The sequence below is a fragment of the Balaenoptera acutorostrata genome, chromosome 7 (assembly GCF_949987535.1).
Source record: "Balaenoptera acutorostrata chromosome 7, mBalAcu1.1, whole genome shotgun sequence".
NCBI classification, from domain to species: Eukaryota; Metazoa; Chordata; class Mammalia; order Artiodactyla; family Balaenopteridae; genus Balaenoptera; species Balaenoptera acutorostrata.
Genome location: NC_080070.1, coordinates 43,032,655 through 43,055,352, shown reverse-complemented (window position 1 = coordinate 43,055,352; position 22,698 = coordinate 43,032,655). Strand labels below are relative to the sequence as shown.

The following is a 22,698-nucleotide window of genomic DNA, read 5'->3' as shown; positions in this document are numbered from 1 at the left end:
AGTCGGAGCTTCCAGTGACCCCTTCCTTGAGTTTACATACCAGGGAAGAGCTAAATTGGACTCCTTGTTGGATCTGTTTCTTTGAGTTTAACCTTTGCTTTTTGTTGCTTTTGTTATTATAATCATACATAATGGCCTGCCTGGGGACCCTGACCCTCTGTCTGAATGTTAAACCAAAGTGCCTTTGTTCAGGGAAACATCCTGACCCTGTCTACCTGTGAGTTGCTGCAGAAAAGAGGAAATTAACACATCCCCTCCCCGAGGCTGGCCATTCTAGGAGATATTTGCAAGGCTTATGGCCTTTTTACTTTACTTGCTCACCTCCTCCCCCTCTCTGTTCTGTAAAAGAAACTGGCATTCAGATCAAAATAATGTGGTTTTTTGGGGACCCTTGTCCGCCATCTTCTCGGTCTGCCGGCTTTTTGAATAAAGTCGTTACTCCTTGCCTCAAAAAAAAAAAAAAGAAAAGCAATACCGGTTTACAGTTCCAAGAGCCACTCTGAAGGTTGATCTATTTTCTTAAGCTTCATTAGACACAGGTTTTTCTCTGAACACCACTTTAGTCATATCTCTTACATTTTTGTATATATTACTCATTTTGTTTGTATTTGAGTAGTTTTTCAGATAAGAAGAGTTGAGGGGAGATACTGTTTTATGTCAAAGTGGGCAAATGGATTGTGTTATTTTGTTGTTAATTTATAATTTCACTGCATTGTAGTCAGAGGATATGATCTGTAGATTTCTGTGTTTTTCAGTACTGATTGATTTTCTTTATAGCCAAAACATGATCTGATTATGTAAGTGCTTCATAGGTATTTGAAAAATATGTTTATTCTCTGGGTAGGAATTTTTGTATTTTTTTGAAAATCAGCCATATTAATTATTTAGATCATTTCCATTTTTTAATCACTTTATCAGTATCTGAGAGGCCTGTTTGCCTTTCACTGTATATGTTCGCTTAATTCCTCATTGTTCCTAAGTTTTTGTCTTATGGAATTTGTCCTTTTCATTTATGTTATCCAGTTTATTGACATACAGTTATTAATAGTACTCTTATAATTTTTTTTATTTCTGTAAAATTGGGAGTAATATCCACACTTTCTGATCCACACTTTCTGATTTTTTTTTTGTTTGAGTGTATTGTTTAATTTCCTTATATGTGTTAATTTTTTCATTTTCTTTCTGTTATTGATCTCGAGTCTCATTTCCTTGTGATAGGAAAAGATGATTTAAATCTTTTAAAGTTTATCAAGACGTACTTGGTTTTATGGTCAGTCTTGAAAAATACTCCCTGTGCACGTGAGAAAAATGTGTATTTTGGTGTTGTTGAATGGAGTATTTTGTCTATGTTTATTAGGTCCAGTTGGTTTATAGTGTTGTTCAAGTCCTCTGTTTTCTAATTTATTTTCTGTCTGGTTCTTCTATCCATTATTTAAAGTGGAATATTGAACTCTCCAATTATTATTGTAAAACTGTCTATTTTCCCCTTCAAAATTTTGTCATTGTTTCCTTTATATATTTTGGGGCTTTGATGTTTGGTGTATATATGTTTATAATTCTGTAATAATATCCACATCATGAATTGACCCTTTTATTGATAATAAATCCTAATTTGTATCTTGTAACAATTTTTTACTTAAGTCTCTTTTGTCTGATACAAGTATAGCCATCTCACCTCTTTTGATTACTGCTTACATGGAATATCTTTTTTATCCTTTTACTTTCAACTTGTGTGTGTCCTTAGATCTAAAGTCTTTAGATCTTACAGGTAGCATACAGTTGGATCGGGTTATTTTAGCCATTCTGGCAGTCTGTGCCTTTGATTAAGGCATTTAATCCATGTACATGTAAAGTAATTACTGGTAACAGAGAATTTAGTTTTGTCATTTTGTTGTTTTCTGTATGTCTTACAGCTTTTGAATATATCATTTTCTCCTTTACTGCCTTCTTTTGTGTTTAGTTGATGTTTTGTAGCATCATGTTTTGATTCCCTTTCTCATTTCCTTATTTGTATATTCTGTAGATGCTTTCTTTGTAGTTATCATAGAGATTATATGTAAAATCTTAAATTATAATAACCTAACTTGAATTTAATACCAATTTAATTTTAATTACATATACAAACTACTCATATACAGCCCGCACACACTTTTTTTTATTATTGATGTCACAAATTGTATCTTTAAACATTGTATACTCAATAACACAGACTTCTAATTATTTCTTATTCATTTGTCTTTCAAGTCTTACAGAAAATGTAAAGTGGAGTTAGAAACTGAAATTACAATAATACCAGTTTTTATATTTGTCCATGTATTTACCTTTACTGGGGATGTTTATGCGGCTTTGAATTATTGTCCAGGGTTCTTTCATTTCAAATGCAGGACTCCTTCAGCATTCCTTGTGAAGGATGTGTAGTAATAATGAATTCCCTCAGTTTTTGTTTATCTGGAAATATCTTAATTTCTACCTCAGCTTTTCAGCACGATTTTGCCAGATATAGAATTCTCATTTGACAGTTGTATCATCACATTTTCTTCTGGTCTCCAAAGTTTCTGCTGAGAAATCAGCTGCTAATCTTATTGATGATACCTTCTATGTGATATGTTGCTTCTCTCTTGCTGCTTTCAAGATTCTCTTTTTGTCTTTGTTTTTTATCAGTTTTATCATGATGTGTCTCAGTGTGGGTTCCTGGGTTTATCCTACTAGTTCAGTGAGATTCTTGGATTTGTAGATTCATCTCTGTCATCAAATTGGGACAAAATTTGGTCATTTTTTTTTCCCTTCAAATAATCTATTTGACCCTTTCCCTTTTTCCTTCTAAAACTCATACTGTATATAATAGTTCAATAAATGGTGTCCCACATAGATCCCTTAAGCTGTGTTTACTTTTCTTCATTCTTTTTTCTCCTTAGACTCAATAATTTTAATTGTCCTGTCTTCCAAGTTTGCTGATTCTTTTTTAGACATGCTCAGTTGCTTTTGAACCTCTCTAGTGAATTTTTTCAATTGTGTTTTTCAGCTCCAGAATTTTTGTTTTTCTGTTTTGTTTTTGGTTTGTTTTTTTTTTACACAATTTCTGTTTCTTTGTTAAATTCTGGTTTTGTTCTTACGTCGTTTTCCTGATTTCCATCAATTGTTCATTGATTTCTTTAGCTCTTTGGACATATTTAAGACAGCTATTTTGTTTAATTTATTATTATTATTTTTTGCTATTTAAATTTATTTACTTATTTATTTGGCTGCACCAGGTCTTTAGTTGTGTTATGTGGGCTCTTAGTTGCAGCATGCGGGAATCTAGTTCCCTGACCAGGGATTGAACCCGGGCTGCCTGCATTGGGAGTGCAGAGTCTTAACCGCTGGACCACCAGGGAAGTCCCTAAATTTATTTATTAAAAAAAAATTTTTATTGGAGTATAGTTGATTTACAGTGTTGTGTTAGTTTCAGATGTACAGCAAAGTGAATCAGTTATACATTAATCCACTCTTCTTTGGATTCTTTTCCCATATAGGCCATTACAGAGTATTGAGTAAAGTTCCCTGAGCTACACAGTAGGTCCTTATTAGTTATGTATTTTATATATAGTAGTGTATATATGTAAATCCCAATCTTCTCATTTATCCCCCCAACCCCCGTAACCATAAGTTTGTTTTCTACTTTGTTTCTACAAAACTCTATCTCTGTTTTGTAAATAAATTCATTTGTACCCCCGTTTTTTTTAGATTCCACATATAAGAGATATGATATTTGTCTTTCTCTAAGACAGCTATTTTAAAGTCCTCATCTAGCAAGTCCACTATCTATGCTGCTTCAGGGATGGTTTCTGGGATTTTGTTTTGTTCCTTTCTATGGGCTATGTTTTCTGTTTCTTTGAATGCCTTGTGATTTGTTGTTGAAAAATATGCATTTGAAAAACCTCACCCTGCCCTGTGTTTGCAGACTTGGTCATATGTCAGGGCAGATGTCTGATGATTAGCTGGGCATGCTCTGAGCCTAGAGATCCAGCCTAAAGTGAAAGTTTAATGCCTTTTCACAACTTTTCTGAGCATGTTTATTGCTTGAGCCTGTATGTGGCTTTCTCAGTTCCCCTTGCATACATGGTTTCTTTTGAATGTCTTAATTCTCCAAGGAGTTTTACCTCAAAGTCTCCTCAGGGCCTTAGGTGCTCTGTTGTGTCTCTCCACCCATAATTTTTTGCTTCAGGCATCTGTAGTCCTCCTGCACTTTAACCAGTGATGCCCCGTGCTTCTCCAACCTGAAATCCCAGTTAGGCAACACTAGTCCTTCTGACAGCCCCAAAGAGGTTAGAATGTTTTATCTGAGTAAAGTCTGCTCTGTTCCTTCTTGTTTGAGGGAATGACGCTGAAAACTCAGCCTCTGTGCACTGGTGCCGAATCGAATCTTGGAGACAGACTTTTGGGTGAAGTAGAAAGTAATAGCTTTATTGCTTTGCCAAGCAAAGGGGGACACAGCGGCCTTATTCCCCTTAAACTGTGTGTCCCAACCCAGGAGGACTTGGTGAGGAGTTTTATAGCAATGGTTCAAGGGCAGGGTTGCTTCTAAATGAAAATATTGTAGATACTTCTGATTATCCCCAAGTACTTGGGTTTTTTTCTAGTCTTTCCTCCTTTATTCAAGGTTTAAGAGTTTAGAAAGAAGCAGGTATGGGGAACCTATAACTTATTTTCCTGTGACTTAGAAATTTCTATGTCTAGAAAAAAGGGTATTCTCCCTCATTCAGAGGGAGTAAGCCCGGACCACCTACAATGGTTCTTACCTTTCTTTCTTTTTTTTTTTTTTTTTAATTTTATTTATTTATTTATTTATTTTTGGCTGCGTTGGGGCTTCATTGCTGCACATGGGCTTTCTCTAGTTGCAGCGGGCGGGGGCTACTCTTCGTTGCAGAGCATGGGCTCTAGGCGCACGGGCTTCAGTAGTTGTGGCGCATGGGCTCAGTAGTTGTGGCTCACAGGCTCTAGAGCGCAGGCTCAGTAGTTGTGGCACACGGGCTTAGTTGCTCCGCGGCATGTGGGATCTTCTTGGGCCAGGGAATCGAACCTGTGTCCCCTGCATTGGCAGGCGGATTCTTAACCACTGCGCCACCAAGGAAGTCACCCAGTTCTTACCTTTCTTGAGAGCCAATATCAAAAGAACTCAACCTAGAAATAGAAATAGTAAGGTTAATATTGTGATATCCGTTATTTAGGCTAAAGATGCCTATTAAACTCACTGAACTATTAACAATAACTAGATTCTTTAACCTGGTGCCATATTAATTGATAATTATTATATGACTTTTAATCTATTTTAACTTTGTATTATGTATATCCTGAAGCTGTTTATATTTTAGTAAAAAAATATCTGTACATTTGGTATGTTGTACTAGACTTGACATGAAGGGTATGTGAATCTTAGTGGAAATTATGTCTTACCTCCCTCCTTTCCTACTTCAAGCAGGAGCATTTTTATAAAAAGTAATTACCCATGATTTTTTGGAGTCTGGTTTATAGAGAAGTACCCTTTATACTTAAGCTGATTGGTATATGGGTAAATTGGAAGTATTTTTTTGTGGTTCACTTTTGTACTAAGATGCATTGTGATTAATTTTTCTTCTTTTTATCAGCAGATTTCTACTTTTTATAGCTGCATGATTTGTTGCCTTGGTCATTCATTGTCTGTAATAAACATTTATACTTCTTTTATTTTTTATTTCACTGAAGCAGCAATATATAATCCAACTGGGATGTTTCCTTCATGACTAACTTTCATCTCTAGGAATACATTACTGTTAAAAATGGTGACTACAGATACATTACTTTTAAAGAACACAGATGGTAGAATTATAAAGGTAAAAATCCTTGGAAACATGAGTCTAATTTGATAGATAAGAAAATGAGGGCAAAGAATTTATTCTAATAGAGAGTCTTTATAGTATATTTTCTAATGTCACTTCCTTGTCCCACTAAGAAGTACTTGCATAAAAGCAAGTTTGATTATAGCATTGGTTGAATATTTAAGCTTGTTAAGGTAGCTGAGTTTAACAGATTTCCACCTCTATTTCTTTTAGGTGAATCTGGACTGGGAAAGTCAACATTAATCAACTCATTATTCCTCACAGATTTGTATTCTCCAGAGTATCCAGGTCCTTCCCATAGAATAAAAAAGACTGTACAGGTATGTATATTGTTAACTGATGATAAGGTGGGGTAATGTTAACAGATACAAAACACATTCTGTAACTTGTATTATATTTCCATAGAGGTAGATTTCAAGTTTGATAAAAAAGAGAGATTGATTTATTGAGAGAAGTGCAGGTAATTAGAGGAATTTTCTTGATTAGAACCTTATAAATTTGTCTTGAGGAACCTCCTAGAGAGTATACTGGGACGTAGTAACAGCTGGAGTTATGCTGCATTATGGTAGCTACTTGTCATATGTAGTAGCTATTTAAGTTTGCATGAGTTAAAAGTCAATAAAACTAAAAATTCACTTTCTCATTTGCACCAGTCACATTTCAAATGCTCAGTAGTCATATGTGGCAAGTGGCTACCATTTGGGGCAGCACAGATATGTTTCCACCATTGCAGAAAATTCTGTTGGACAGCGTAGAGAAAACATGATTCGTGTGGAAGCCATTATTATTTAAATACAGTGTTCTGTATTAGTGAGTGGCATGATACCACATGGTAGTTGAATGGCAATAGCAATTTGTTAAGGCTTACAAGCTATGTGTGGTCTAATTTAGTACTTCTTGAGCTTTAATGTATATTCAGATCACCGGGGGAGCTTGTTAAATTTAGTTCCTGTTCTAGTAGGTCTGAGGTGGGCTGAGATTCAGTATTTCTTTTTTTTTTTTTTTTTTTATAGCTACTTTATTTATTTATTTATTTATTTTTGGCTGTGTTGGGTCTTCGGTTCGTGCGAGGGCTTTCTCTAGTTGCGGCAAGTGGGGGCCACTCTTCATCGCGGTGCGGGGACCGCTCTTCATCGCGGTGCGCGGGCCTTTCACTATCGCGGCCCCTCCCGTTGCGGGGCACAGGCTCCAGACGCGCAGGCTCAGTAGTTGTGGCTCACGGGCCCAGCTGCTCCGTGGCATGTGGGATCTTCCCAGACCAGGGCTCGAACCCATGTCCCCTGCATTAGCAGGCAGATTCTCAACCACTGCGCCACCAGGGAAGCCCTGAGATTCAGTATTTCTAACAAAATCCAAGGTGATGCTCATGTTGCTGGCCCATATAGTGAAGTGCTAGACTCTCTAGCTCTGCATTGTCCAGTACAGTAGCTGGTAGCCACATGTGACTGTTGAGCTCCTAAAATGTGGGTAGTCCAAATTGAGATGTTATGCAAGTATAAAATACACCCCAGATTTTGAAGACTTAGTTTGTAAAAAAAAAGAATGTTATTTCATTAATAAATTTTTCTATTGATTACATTTTGCAGTAATGATAATTGGTTATATTGGGTTAAATAAAATACATTAATTTCACCTGTTACTACTTTCTCAAGTGGCTACTGAAAATTTTAAAATTATGTGGCTCACATTACATTTTTGTTGGGCAGCACTGCTCTAAACTATTGATTGAAAAAATTGTTGGTGGATTGATGTGGTAATACACAGCACAGAAGCAGAAGAGAAGTGGAGAAAACAGTTCTGTCAGGAGCATGTTTTATTGAGGCAATGACTCTGGAGCTGGATATTTTATTTCTCCTTTTTAAAGTTTTCTCTGTTTTAGGAATTAAAAAAAAATTTTTTTTTACATTTATTTTATTTATTTTTGGCTGCATTGGGTCTTCGTTGCTGTGCGTGGGCTTTCTCTAGTTGCGGCGAGTGGGTCCTACTCTTCGTTGCAGTAGGCACACGAGCTTCAGTAGTTGTGGCACACGGGCTCAGTAGTTGCGGCTCGCGGGCCCTAAAGCGCACACTCAGTAGTTGCGGTGCGCGGGCTTAGTTGCTCCGCGGCCTGTGGGATCTTCCCAGACCAGGGCTCAAACCCGTGTCCCCTGCATTGGCAGGTGGATTCTTAAGCACTGTGCCACCAGAGACGCCCAGGAATTTTAAAAATACCCTTCATGGAGCTTGAGATTTCAAATTACCTGCAAATATGTGTTCTGTTGATAAAAACTTGATACTGTACTGCATTGCTTATTTTGTGATGTATTGAATATTTTAACCCTAAGCAAGAAGATATACTTTTAGCTTTCTTAATTTAAATATTTAAATCCAGGATTAGTAATTAGGTATGTAGAAATGTTAAGGGAACCCCACAGTGTAGATTCCTAAATTCAGGAATATTTACTGTAAAATATCTGTTAAATATTAATGGTCATGTATCCACCAGTGTTGTTCTTGGTGATTAGTGCTGGTGAGGAAATTTTCTGAGTCCTCTTTGTAGTTTTAGCACATAGCATAATGCCAGGTCTAGATTAACAATAAAACCACACTCCGTGAGTCATTAACATCTTCCAGGTACTATTCCAAACACTTTAGATGCATTTACTTATTTAATTCTTTCAGTTACTTTATGAGGTAAGTGGTATTCTTATCCCCATTTTACAGATGTGGAAATTGAGGCACAGAGATGGTGATATGCCAAGATCATGTAGTTAGAGTACCAGAACTAGGATACAAATCTAAGCAAATCTGGTTTAGTCTGTAGTGTATCAACTGTACTATCTTTATACTGTACATATTTAATAAGTGTTAGTTTAACAGATTAACCATTTCTTAATAAGTGGATTAGCTTTTTTTTACTTTTTAATAATGTTTGGTCCAACAAGTTGTCAATTTTCTTTGATTTATATTGCCTTTGCCTTTAAAAATCTTAAATTTGGAGATATTTTGTCTAATCCCAGTTAGGCAATTTAGACAAAATGAAGACAAAATGATTTGATCGGTGAAGTCATCACTTCATAGTTATGTAATATATGAAAGTTTAGTTTAAAAAAAAAAACCCAGAAAATTAGGTCATAAGGCTGATCTATCTGATGCTGGCAAGTAAGGAATACTTAAGAGAAGTGTTTTTTTGTTTGTTTGTTTTATTTTTAAAATATCAAATGGTGCACACGTAATGTTTGCTGTTGCTTATTAGATTTGAATTTTCCAGCTGGACTCTGGAGGGTATTGACTGACTGTAGGACTAGACTTGAAATTCCAGTAAACTGCTTGGTGGATGATGGGAGCCAATTAACTCATAAAAGTTTTGTACCTTACCATGTTTTATTTTACTTTGTTTAATAAAGGCAAATGGACAATATTTCTAGCTCTCTTGATTCACCCAATGCAGTGATTTTTGCTAGTGTCTGAACAGGTGAAAGTATTGGCACATGCAATCTAAGGAATTCATCACATAGAAATCTAGTTTAACATGCTCTGCAACAAAGTATTTGCTCAAACAATGAGAGATTGTTTTACTCCCCCTCCCCCCAACCTAGTTCTTACACTTGTCCACTTTTGGCTTATTCTGCTCTGACCAAACCAACCTCCTTGCTGTTCTTTGAACATGCTAATCCTACTTCCACCACAGAGGCCTTCCACTTCTGTTTCTCTGCTTGCAGTGGTTTTCCCTGAGATATCCTCATGGCTTGCTTCATAATTTTCATCAGTTCTCTGCTTAAAAGTTGCTTTCTTAAGGAGGCCTTTCCTGACCACCCTATAAACTCCTTCTAATTCCCACCCCAGGCTCCAAATGTGTAACCTCTATAAGGGTAGGAACTTCACTTTATTCACTGCTGCAAGCTAAGTTCCTAGAACTGCATCTGTTATACGTTAGCATCCCATATTTGTTGAATGACTGAACAAACAAGTTTTAAAAATTTATAAGACTTAGTGTTTAGTTGGGATATTTCAAACTTTGAGGGTCTTTGAAGTTTTGTTTATCTTTCTTTGGGTCTGTGAAGTTTTATAAAACACTATCATAGATTAAGTGGAATAATTTTAAATTTGATTATCTTTTTTGAAGTTTTGTTGATTATTTTTATTTTGTCTTGAGCAGAATTTTTTAAATTTAATTTTTAAATTGATGTGTAATTTGTGTACTAAAAGGGCACAAATTTAAGCATAGAACTTGATGAGTTTTTATATATGTATTCATATATCCAGTTAACCACACCCAGATTAAGATATAGTATGTTTCTAGGACCCTGGCAGGCTTCCTTATGCCTCCTCTCACTCAGTATTATACCCACCCCCAAATTAAACACCTTTCTGACTTCTATCTCCATAGATTAATATTGTCTGTTCTTGAACTTCATTTAGATATATTCCTGTCTGATTTCTTTCACTGAAGATTATGTCTGTGGTATTTATTCATGTTGTGTAGCTGTAGTTCTTTTCATTGTTGCATAATATTCCACTGCATGAATATATCACAGTGTATCCCCTCTGTTGCAGATAAGCATTTGGGCTTTCACTTTTTGACTAACATAAATATTCTTGTATATATCTTTTGGTGGACATAAGTACTCATTTCTGTTGTGCATGTGTGTGCATAAAGACATTTCATCATTTCAGTTTATTTTCTTTGATTTCTTATGAGATTGAACATATCTTTTATACTCATTAATTGTTCAGATTTCATTGAAGTGCTTTGACCATCTTAATATTTCCTATCTTTTCCTTCTTAATTTGGAGAAATGTCTTATCTAGGTAATGGTCCCTTACATTTCAGTCATTGCAGATAATTTCTCCCAGGCTGGCATCTGTTAAAGGTGGTGGGAGAATCAGTTTGTAAGAATTCTGTTTACATTGGTCTGTCTCCAAAATAATCCTGTCTAAACTCACTTTGCCTTCCTTTTTAAGATAACACAAGTGTCCTCTTCTATTGTGAATATCTTCCTAGTTCTCCCTGTTTTGAAAACAAAGGAGTAATTAGGACTAAGGGTATCTCTAGTAAGATTTTTAAGACAAAGGCTTGTGTACCACTGTTAAATCTCCCCCCTTTACCAAAAGTGAGACATTAACATTTGAGAACTGGGTTGATCCTGATTAGAATCCCAGAGAAGTCCTCTTTCCTGACTATACCATGGAGGTATTCCTTGATATACTGGAAACAAGATAAAGATCATCTGAACTGTTTTCTTCACTTACCCAGGAGAGAACATGACATGTGCCTAGTCATTCAGTGTAGTTAGAGAATAGAATGTAGTTTTCTTTTACAGTTGACTGGCTTTTCACCAAGCTCGATAATCTAGCAGATGATCTGCTCTTAGAAGCTCTTAAATTCTTTTAGTGAAGAGTGATCAGGAGTATTACATCTCAGCCCAGACATATTAGACCAGGAAAAACATACAATCCTGAGTTTCAAAAGGCAAATGTCTGCAATTTCCCTGACCTGAAGCCTTTCTGGAACACTTCCAACTGTCAAAAAGAAGAAGAAGAGAAGAAACATCTGTGATGTGGCCAAATAGGGAGTGAAATTTTAATAAAGACCACAATTTCATAATCTCTTCCCTGAGCATTGTTTATTTACAAGAGACTTATATCTTAAAGAAGAAATTCCTTCACATTCACAGTCTTGGAAGGAAGGAGGAACCATCTACTCTGAGCAGAGAAATGATTCTGAGTTTCCGGTATATCAGTGGTTCTGATTTGAGTGAACTTTCAGAGATAGATAGAAATCTTCTGAGATTAATTCCCAACCTCCTATCTTTGGCCTTAGGTACCTGAGCTGTGCAGTTCCAAATGTGAGCTGACATTCTAGTCCTGTAGTTCTTTATACCAGTGGTTCTCAAAGTTCAATGTGTATCACAATCACTTGGAAGCCTTGCTCAAACAGATTCTTGAGTCCCCCTCCCCAGAGTTTTCTGTTTAGTAGGTTTGAGGCAGGGCCCAAAGAATTTGCATTTCCAGTAAGTTCCCAAACTATGCAGCTGCCAGTCTGCGTACTGTACTTTGTGGACCACTCCTCTGTAGTGTTTCTGGCCTGCTGCAGACTGGTTTCATCCTATCTCTGGGGGAAGAAAGAGAGTGAACTGTTTTTCCTTAGTCCTTTCAGAATATTTCAAATCGAATGAAATGGCACCATGTTACTTTCACTTTCATTCATATATGTATTTTCCCAATAGACTGATTAAAATAAAGTGATAGAAAAAATTGAACACTTGAGCTCTACTTCATATTCCAATCTCAAATATAGGTGCTCAGATTAACAAAAATTTTAAGAAAAATATTACAATGTTGTATATATGGTAGCAAATTTTATAATTTTGTTGTATTTGAAAATATATCTTATTTCATGTCAGCAAAAGGTTGCCAGCTGTCTCCTAGGGAAAGACTGTCCTTTATTCTGAGACTAAATCCATTTCAGTTTCTTTTGTGAAATGACAGTGGTAGTTTTTTTTTTCAAGTTCTTTGTTGGTAGCCTTATGTTGATCCCCTTTAAAACTTTTTTTCTTGGTCTGTGAAGTCCAATAAATCACTATTTTAGATTAAATGGGTACAAAAATTTTAGAGGTGAGAAGAAGTGAAAACAGTGAATCCTATCCCTAAGATAACATCTTATGACTCCTTGAAACATTTTTACAGAGTCCAATTAGGAAACTCTCCTGTTGATGTTGGTCCAGTTTTCATAGTTTTTTGAACCAGTCATACACAGAACAGATGATTGAATGCTTGTCTTTTACCAGGTTTGAGGGCCTCAAGGATGCTGGACACAGAGTTCTCAAGGATGTCACAGTCATATGAAGGATATAGCAAACAATTATGATTTAGTGAGAAAGGTGCTGCTATAGGGTGGTATAGGTGACCTTGGCAAAGTATATTTTAATGAAATAGTAGGAATAGAGGGGAAGATGACAGTGGGTTGACAAGTGATTTGTGAGGCAGTGAAGATGGGGGAAGAGCTATGAAGGAAGGGATGAGAGGGAATACCTAGAGGTTGAGTGTAGGGGACAGAGACAGTGGTTTGGTTTTTATTTCCAAAAAAGACCTGAGACTGTTTATATCCTATGGGGAATCATTCCTTAAGAGATAAGAGATTGAAGATACAGGGGAAATAGTCTAAATAGTTGTCAGAATGACTCTAAAATGGAAATTGGTCAGATCCCCAGCATAGATTGAGAAATTAGCCTTAGGAAAAAAAGGGATCTATTCCACTGAACAGGAGGGAAGATTCAGTGTTGCTTCAAACAAATTGGGGATGCTGTTGGGAACCCTGCTACACTGTTGGTGGGAATGTGAATTGGTGAAGCCACTATGGAGAACAGTATGGAGGTTCCTTAAAAAGCTAAAAATAGAGGTACCATATGACCCAGCAATCCCACTCCTGGGCATATATCTGGAGAGAACTCTAATTCGAAAAGATACATGCACCCCAGCGTTCACAGCAGCACTATCTAAGACATGGAAGCAACCTAAATGTCTACTGACAGATGAATGGATAAGATGTGGTGTATACACACACACACACTCCCACACACCCCACACACACAATGGAATATTACTCAGCCATAAAAAAGAATGAAATAATGCCATTGCAGCAACATGGACGGACCTAGAGATTATTATACGAAGTGAAGTAAGTCAGAAAGAGAAAGACAAATACCATATGATATCACTTATGTGGAATCTAAAAAAATGATACAAATGAATTTGTTTACAAAACAGAAGCAGACTCACAGACTTAGAAAACAAACTTATAGTTACCAAGGGGGAAGGGGGGGGATTAATTAGGAATTTGGGATTAACATATACACACCACTATACATAAAATAGATAAACAACAGGGACCTACTGTATAGCACAGGGAACTATATTCAATATCTTGTAATAACCTATAATGGAAAAGAATCTGAATATATATATACACACATACAGACACACATATATACATACATACATACTTTTCTATACACCTGAAACAATGTAAATCAACTATACTTCAATGTTTAAAGATTAAATAATAAATAGCGGGCTTCCCTGGTGGCGCAGTGGTTGAGAATCTGCCTGCTAATGCAGGGGACACGGGTTCGAGCCCTGGTCTGGGAAGATCCCACATGCCACGGAGCAGCTGGGCCCGTGAGCCACAATTGCTGAGCCTGCGCGTCTGGAGCCTGTGCCCCGCGACGGGAGGGGCCGCGATAGAGAAAGGCCCGCGCACCGCGATGAAGAGCGGTCCCCGCACCGCGATGAAGAGTGGCCCCCGCTTGCCGCAACTGGAGAAAGCCCTCGCACGAACCGAAGACCCAACACAGCCAAAAATAAATAAATAAATAAATAAAATCAAGTAAAACTTTAAAAAAAAAAAAAATAATAATAATAAATAGCAACAACAAATTGGTGGTGCTCTCCTCTTCCAGTGGAGATCAAGTGCTTTGCTGAGCATGGTGGCAGAGATTGTAAGGTAGAGCTTGGGAAGAGCCATACTGGGAGGGACATGAGTTGAAGGAGCAAATGAAAGCCATACTGTGAGAGGCATGAGATGAAGGAACAAGTAAAAGGATCATCATATGGCATGGAAATTCCTGTCAAAGTTGAAGTTTATGAATTTTATGGAAAGGTATCTGAGCTGGAAAGGAAAAGAAAGGATTTAGGAGGGGGGTTGCTAATAGAAAATGAAAGGGACAAGGGGATTAAGATCTCAGTGTAAGGAGACAAGGGAATGAGGTATAGTGGTTCAGAGAGTGGAAGGCAGAATTAGAATCTTCAGATCAAGTGTCTTTTCAGCTAGTTCTGGGTCTTGATGAGAGGGAAGTAGTCTTTAAGCATAACTATTCTGTTGGTCATTGCCTCTTTAAGTTTCTTGTTGAACATAATGAAGTGTTTAAGATGATGTTTGTCTTTTGAGTTATTAAATAATCAAAATAGATTTTGTGTTTGAGCTAAGTGGAATATCACAGGCTGTTCAAGTATCTACTATTCAAGTCTCTGCAGTTATGGCTATCATGCCACCTCCTGAGCAAGTATAGTTGGAGGTAAACTCCTGACAGAAAATTTTAACCCTCTCCTCAAATTTTAATATAGTTAATTAAGTAACACTTTTTATTTATCTTTAAAAAATGACTCAAACATTAAGTTAGAAAAGTGTAGTGTATTTAATAGTCTTTCAAAAATGGAAGAACTGAAGCTGTATAAACAGTGAAAGTTTGACTTTTTCTTTCTCTCAGATTGAAAAACTGAAAATATTAGAAAAAAGTGTGGGTTTCTGGAATCTAGGAATCCAGAAGAGCCCTTAATTAATTAATTATACATAGACAATAAAATAGGCTTTAGTTTTATTTTTCAGAGAGAAACTCAGTTGAAAGTGCCCTTGATTCATTCTTTTGGAACTCTGAGTGATGCCATAAAATATGCTGATGTGACCTGCTTAAGTAAAGTGCATGGGAAAGTGGCCATTTGGAATAGATTTCTTAAGAAAAGTTTGAAATTCCTGGACTTGAACTAATTTGTTTTCCATGGATCCCATGAGGATACTTGCAAAACCAGATGATAGGATACAGTTGGATCCTGTGAATGGCACTAGTTTACAGTTATGTTTTCTGGATTTCTTCCATATGTTGCTGTCTTCTTTGTATTTGACCATGTATGGATACACAGAATTTCATAGGCCAAAGAAGAAAAGAAGCTTTATAAACAGACTCTTTAAAGCATATAAAATACAGATCTTCATTTTTCTTGTCATTTCAATAAACAATTAAGTTGTTCAACTAATTTTTTTTTAAACAAGGAAACAAAAATCTTAAAATTTAAGCTGTTATGGTGTGTGATTAGTATACAACCTAGTACTGAAGGTAGAAATGGGCTTTGTTTGGTAATAAGGGAAACAGAAATGGTTTGGAGTAAAATCAGGAGATGATTCATGTAGAACAATTACATTTTTGCATCAGTTCTAATATACGGTACTGTGTCATTTAAAAGAATTGTTAGGTGAAGGCCTGGTATGATTACTTCGGATATTTCTGCTTCAATGACAGTTATCATAAATGAATAACCTGTTTTTATTGAAGGAGATCGAGGAGAATTAGATATATATTGACATGTTAGATTTGAATAGATTATCCGTTTTCCTTTTTTTTTTTTTAAATGGAGATACAATTGACATATAACCAGATTGTCCTTTTTAACTATAGAGGACTACCAGATATATAGAATGTGAGCTTCCTAAGCCACATGAAGTAATATCACTTAATTTTTTTTAGTTTTGATAATGTGCCCTGATGAGTCTGATTATTTCTGCAGTTATTTGGTTTCCCTCATGTTATCACAGTAAGCTGATATCAGACAAACTGTATTATCTTAGCTATGTGGTGTGAAACAGTGGTCTCCCATGCAGTGTTGCAACCATTGTTGATATTGAAGGTGACCAGAAAATATTAGAACCCTTATTTATTGATGTTTACTTTTTTAATTTATGAGAAATTGACACTAATATTTAATGTTCAGATTGCCAATTGTGTATGTTTGGTAGGTAAATAAAGATACTTATATTTGGGATGTTTAAAATTTTCACTGATAGTTTACACTAGGATCAAAGCAGTCTGAAGACCATTGATCTAAAAGATAAGAGCTTTGTCCCTTATTTGTCTAAAAGATTGGAAGCCTCGCCATGGACATGTATGTCCAAATCTCAGGCAGTATTTTCGGTTTCAGCAAGTTTTTTTTTGATAATACTCTTTTAACAAAATAATTTTTGATTGCTATCAGCCTTCACTGTCCAATTTAGTAGTCACTAAGCCACATGAAGTTATTTGAATTTAAGTTAATTCAAGTTAAATAAAATTAAACATTCAGCTCCTCAGTCACTCTAGTCACATTTCAAGGGATAAGTAGCCACATGGACAAGCAGCTGCCATATTGGATAGTGTAGACAAAGAACATTTCCATCATTTCAGAAAGTTCTATTGGACAATGCTGCTATACACTTTCTTGCTCAGCAGTCTTAGTCTCAACTCCTCACCCATCAGCTAACATCTGTAAGAAAATGTCGAAGGGAAATGGAAAGACATCATCATTTCTGTAATCTCTAAGTGTGAACCAAACATTTTCTACCCAGAAATTAGTCGCTCTTCCTTTCCAAACACTGTTAACCAATATAAATAGTTGAAGTTGCTTTTCATGTGATTACCTTTCCCTCTTTTTTAAAAAAATTTTATTTACTTATTTATTTATGGCTGTGTTGGGTCTTCATTTCTGTGCGAGGGCTTTCTCTAGTTGTGGCAAGCGGGGGCCACTCTTCATCACGGTGCGCGGGCCTCTCACTATCGCGGCCTCTCTTGTTGCGGAGCACAGGCTCCAGACGCGCAGGCTCAGTAGTTGTGGCTCACGGGCCCAGTTGCTCCGCGGCATGTGGGATCTTCCCAGACCAGGGCTCGAACCCGTGTCCCCTGCATTGGCAGGCAGATTCTCAACCACTGTGCCACCAGGGAAGCCCCCTTTCCCTCTTAAGTCTAATAGTACTTATTGGTACAATAATTTGTACCATCTTATGGCTTGTAGCACTCAAAGTTTGAGTATAATTCTTGCCTCTTAAGTTAGCTTATCAGCATAACTGAAACCTCTAGTTTTAATAAACACTTGATATAAATTGAATGAAAGCCTATCTTTTTCTAGGAGAATGATTCCCCTTTTCTGTTTGAATCAGTGTTTGCTTTATGTAGCAGCAGGGTATGCCCAAGATGAATGATTTTTACATTCTAAAACAGTTTGGGGTTACAAAAATATCTTAAGACTGTAGGAGGAAATGTTGTTATTGTTTTTAAGTCCAATACCTTTTCTCAAATAGAACGTTTTTACAAATTCTAAAGAGAACTGAAGATTTTAATCAGAGTTAGTAGGGTTTTACCCTACCAGAATACATTTTTTTTCAATGCCTTGTCCTTTGCTGATTGCTTTGGCCTGGTGTACAGTAACACATTTGAGAAGAGAATTGTATCTTAGCCATAACGTAAACACAGTGTAAATAATTACAGCCATGCTGAGAAAGGTTTGCAAATGGTAATAAGTTCACTTGAGTAATTGGTTTGGACTAAACTAGATGGAGATAGTCCAGGAAAACGTTTACTGCAAATGGTAAATTAAATGTACTTGTCTGATTAATTACATTTGATCTCTATGAATTACTTAATCATTCAAGCACATTGTTTATTTGTATTATTAGATGTGCATTTAGGTTACATACGTATTGTATGGCTTTAGTAATTAATATTATTTTATCAGTTCCTGTGTTCCTTCTCTGTACCAACAGTGAGCCGTAAACCCACTATTTACGTATGTGCTTTTCTTTTAAGTAACCAAGACTTCTAGCAGTAATTGATTCTAAAGAAAGTGTGTGGGTGAGTAGATTTAGTTTGCAAAAAGCTTCCCATTTGGTTTTGATTAACACTCATCTCCCTACCTCTTACGTTGTAGGAAACCAAGGATATAATGTATGGTATTAATATCTGTATCAATGACTTTTACAGGTGGAACAATCCAAAGTTTTAATCAAAGAAGGTGGTGTTCAGTTGCTGCTCACAATAGTTGATACCCCAGGATTTGGAGATGCAGTGGATAATAGTAATTGGTAAGAACGGCTTGTCACTGCTGCTTTCCACTGCATTTGGGAATGGGGGTGGTTAGATTTTTTGACCTTAACATTTTAAAACTTCTCATCTTAGCGAAGGTCACTGAACTTTATGTAATATGTCTTGGGTTCATATATCAACTTTGCCACTTACTTGTCATGTTGCTTAACTTCTTTGAACTGATTTCCTCTTCTATAAAATGAAGATAACACCTTTCATAGAAGTATTTTGAAGACAGATTCTAAAACATAGATAAAAGAATTCTCATTATTATAAGAAACTTGAAACTTTTCATTCTTTACTATAATTTTATCCATTTTCTATCACATCCTAATTTAAACCTGATTTTAGACCTTCAGTTTTTCCATAAGTCGTAAGTGAAGAAAACATCCATGGCTTTCTAATTGGGAACAATATCTTAGTAGCTTATAAAAAATATTTCAATTTTTCTTTGAGTTCCACACTGTTTTATTTATTTATTTATTTATTTATTTGGCTGCGTTGGGTCTTTGTTTGGGCACGCGGGATCTTCGTTGGGGCACGTGGGCTTCTCTCTAGTTGCGGCGAGCAGGCTCTAGAGTGAGCAGGCTTAGTTGCCCCACGGCATGTGGGATCTTAGTTCCCCGACCAGGGATCGAACCTACTTCCCCTGCATTGGAAGGTGGAGTCTTAACCACTGGACCACCAGGGAAGTCCCAAGTTCCACATTGTTTTTTGAAGTAAATTTCTGTCAACTTTTGAAACACCTAAGTAACAGTTCATTATGAGGTTTCTGTATTGTTTAATCTTTTCATTTGAAATATAAAACTCTTTGAATATAATTTTTCGTATTGTAAAGTGTCTTAGCATTGATATACTTATTAATGCAAATAATATGATAATTTAGTTGTGTTTGACTCTAAACAGTTTTCTTCCGTTTGGAAAGTTTAGAAATAATGAATCAGGATTTATTCAATGTAATTTATATCTGTTTTTGAATCAGTGTATGTAGAATAATTTGAGATGTCTTCCATTGGTTACATTGGTTTTGTGTATTTAAAAATATTGATTATTGCCCTTTAACAGAGTCATCAGTCTTATGTTCATATGTAGAATTACAACTTAATTATTTTATTTATCTGCATTCTACAGCTGGCAGCCTGTTATCGACTACATTGATAGTAAGTTTGAGGACTACCTAAATGCAGAATCTAGGGTGAACAGACGTCAGATGCCTGATAACAGAGTGCAGTGTTGTTTATACTTCATTGCTCCTTCAGGACATGGGTCAGTACCTTGATGCTTCTGATAACCTTTTTTGTTGTTGTTGTTTTATTATTACTCATCTTTGGGTGCGTATTTTAGTAACCCTCATCTCTATGGAGTACATTTAACTTTACCAGTTGTGAAGATCCAAATTCCATATAAAAATGGCTTATAGGAAGCCTTTTTTTAAGTCCTAGACAAGCTAACAATGATTTTACTTCTTAGTTTGTCATGCATAAGACTTTACCTGCTTCATGGAAAGGAATATTGTTTCCATCATGTTTGGTGTCTCAGTGTGGCTAATTTAGCTTTCTTTTTGACCAATCTGCCACTAATTGAATGATCAAATAAGGAGAAACAGCCATAAAAATTAGCCAGGCATATTCTAAGAAACTCCAAAGATGTTATTTACTATAGATCTGGTAGAGAAGGCTACAAAAAAAACTTAAATACCAAGGTTCTCATGTGCCATTTCTTTCTTCACTAAATCTACTTGTCTTCTTGTTTCACCTTAGCTGTCACAGTCAAATTGTTTAAGTATCATATCATCAGTACTAACCTTCTATTTATTGGGAGTTAAAATTAAGATCTGAGTATCTAGACATTTATCTGATCTGATTATTCTGTTTGTTAGTATGGCCAGCCTATACTCCTTGTTTTGTTGTTTGTATTTCTTTGTCATTTTGAGTAGATATGTGGGTCATTGTCAACTGCAGATGTTCGTAATTACTCTTCTTTCATCTTTGGATAAATGACTCAGCATAACTCCGCCACCTGATGATTGTAACTCCACCATCTCTCCACCAGAAGGAACGGGACTGTTTTATAGCATCAGACTAAATAGCATTAAGTCATCTAACACACAAATTACAGTAGTGTAAACCAGTCCCTTCAAAAGAGTACCTTTCTCTTCTGTTTTTTACTTTTTTCACCTTTTGCCTAGATAGGCTAGTGCCCATTATCACCATCTTGGTTGAGCAGAAAGCCTTAATTATTTAGTTTACCATTTTTGCACTGTCTGACTGTAGTGGTGCAAATGTTTCTTCTTTTATTTCTAATATTATTCTACAGTATTCTCAGAAATTTACATATTTAAAGCACAAAATTGACTCATCTACTTAAAAGGCTCAAAAAAAAAATTCTGAGAAATACCACACTGTATAGCTTTTTCTGTGTCCTTGTTAGCTTCTTCCTGAATTTATATATATACATATTTTATCATTCTAGTTTAACTTGTTAAGGCTTTTTCCTGGAAGCCAACAGGGTAAAATCTTAACCTGCAGTTAAGTCAATAGAAATTTGTCAGTTTATATCCAGTTTTATTATTTTAGATCTTTTGGACTCTCACCAAGTTTTAGTAATTCTCATGAAATCACATTTCTCTTATTCCCTACGGGAAAATATATTTCTTAAAATTGCATGGGAAATACGATTTTTTTATTTAAAGAAAAAATTTTGAAATTATGTGTTGTGGCTTTGGGCCATTTCTTGTTTGTCACAAGGAATGAGAGTTCCAAATTTTAATTTCTTATGTATAAAAATGTGATGTTGAGTAGTTTCTCAGCTTAACTATTTTTAGAAATGGAACAAAGTTTTGCCCATTGGTATGTGCTGCTATGGATTAAGTGAAAGAATATGACACTGAATTTTCCGTAGAGAGTTCCAAATTCCCTGCTCACTACATAGTGAAATTCCAGGCAACATAATAGATGAATTAGGACCTTTCTGTCTTATCTGGGTAATCCCTGGATTTCCTTTTTAGACGTTCTGTTTTTGGAGTAAATATAAATTGGTGCAACAGGGTATTTTCGGTGTCCCCCATCTCACCCCACCAATTGTAGTCACTGAACAAAGGGTTAATTTATGATTTCAGCTGTTGTTGCTTCATTTTCTTTGTTCAGTGATTGGTAACTGACTTGGAACTTGAATTTTGTTTTGTTTTGTTTTTAATTTATTTGGTTGTGCCAGGTCTTAGTTGTGGCAGGTGGGCTACTTAGCTGCGGCTCGCCAGCTCCTTAGTTGCCTCTTGCCGGCTCCTCAGTTGTGGCTTTCCAGCTCCTTAGTTGCAGCATGTGAACTCTTAGTTGCGGCATGCATGTGGGATCTAGTTCCCTGACCAGGGATTGAACCTGGGCCCCCTGCATTGGGAGCACAGTCTTATCCCCTGCGCCACCAGGGGAGCCCCCGAACTTGAATTTTTAAATGGTGTTTTTACAAACCTTTTGAATGTTGATTGCCACTTTGAAAAAACAGTGTCACTCAGTGAGTTTTATATAGGTTTTTTTTCCCTTAGAAATATATATATGTATACTTGTCATTTGCCCTCTAGTCATTTTACTTATTTTGCTGTAGGCTTTGAGGTTAAGTAGTCTTTTCCCTCTAATTTGGGTTTATCTTTTAGAAATTCTAAAAAGGACTTTCCATTGTGTAAAAAAAACATTTAAAAACTAAATTTGTTGGAAAAGATGACCTGAAATAAAACTAAATGGACAGAGGAAAAATTTCAACCAGAATGTAATCTACTGTGAAATAAGTGTTTTCTGCTGTTGACATTTTGTATGCTTCTGAAATTTGTATTCTAATTTAAAAGGGCGGAAAGATTTTATCGGGGCTTTAATAAAGGTTACATTTAAAGTTTGTTTTTTTTTAACTGATTTAAATGTACTTCAGCCCTGTTGTTTTATATTTGAGAAGCTGACTTCCCCAATTTCCTTGTCATGGCTATTTTCAAACATCTTTCTCTTTAAAAGTTGAAATAATATAATAAATGTTCTGCAAATGTTGTTTTAAGTGTAAAATCTTGTTAACTTGGATTTTGATTTTAATATTTTATATTAAATGCTCTTATGATTTATTAAAATTTTAGATTAACTGATTCTGTCACCAGTTTAATGAGGTGGTAGTGGTGATAATTTAAATTTGTCATGAGTATAATCTGGAAGGTGAACCCTAAA

At 35.9% G+C, this 22,698-nt stretch overlaps 1 protein-coding gene across 6 annotated transcripts in view; it reads left to right on the top strand.

The window, feature by feature from the left end:
- Positions 1 to 22,698, top strand: part of SEPTIN7 (septin 7) — a 114,659-nt gene that overhangs the window by 54,209 nt on the left and 37,752 nt on the right. For all 6 annotated transcript variants that reach the window (XM_057549835.1, XM_057549838.1, XM_057549840.1 and 3 more), the window contains 3 exons: positions 6,069 to 6,175; positions 18,398 to 18,498; positions 19,631 to 19,765. In XM_057549835.1, coding sequence (XP_057405818.1) covers positions 6,069 to 6,175; positions 18,398 to 18,498; positions 19,631 to 19,765 — 343 coding nt within the window. The remainder of the gene's footprint in view (positions 1 to 6,068; positions 6,176 to 18,397; positions 18,499 to 19,630; positions 19,766 to 22,698) is intronic.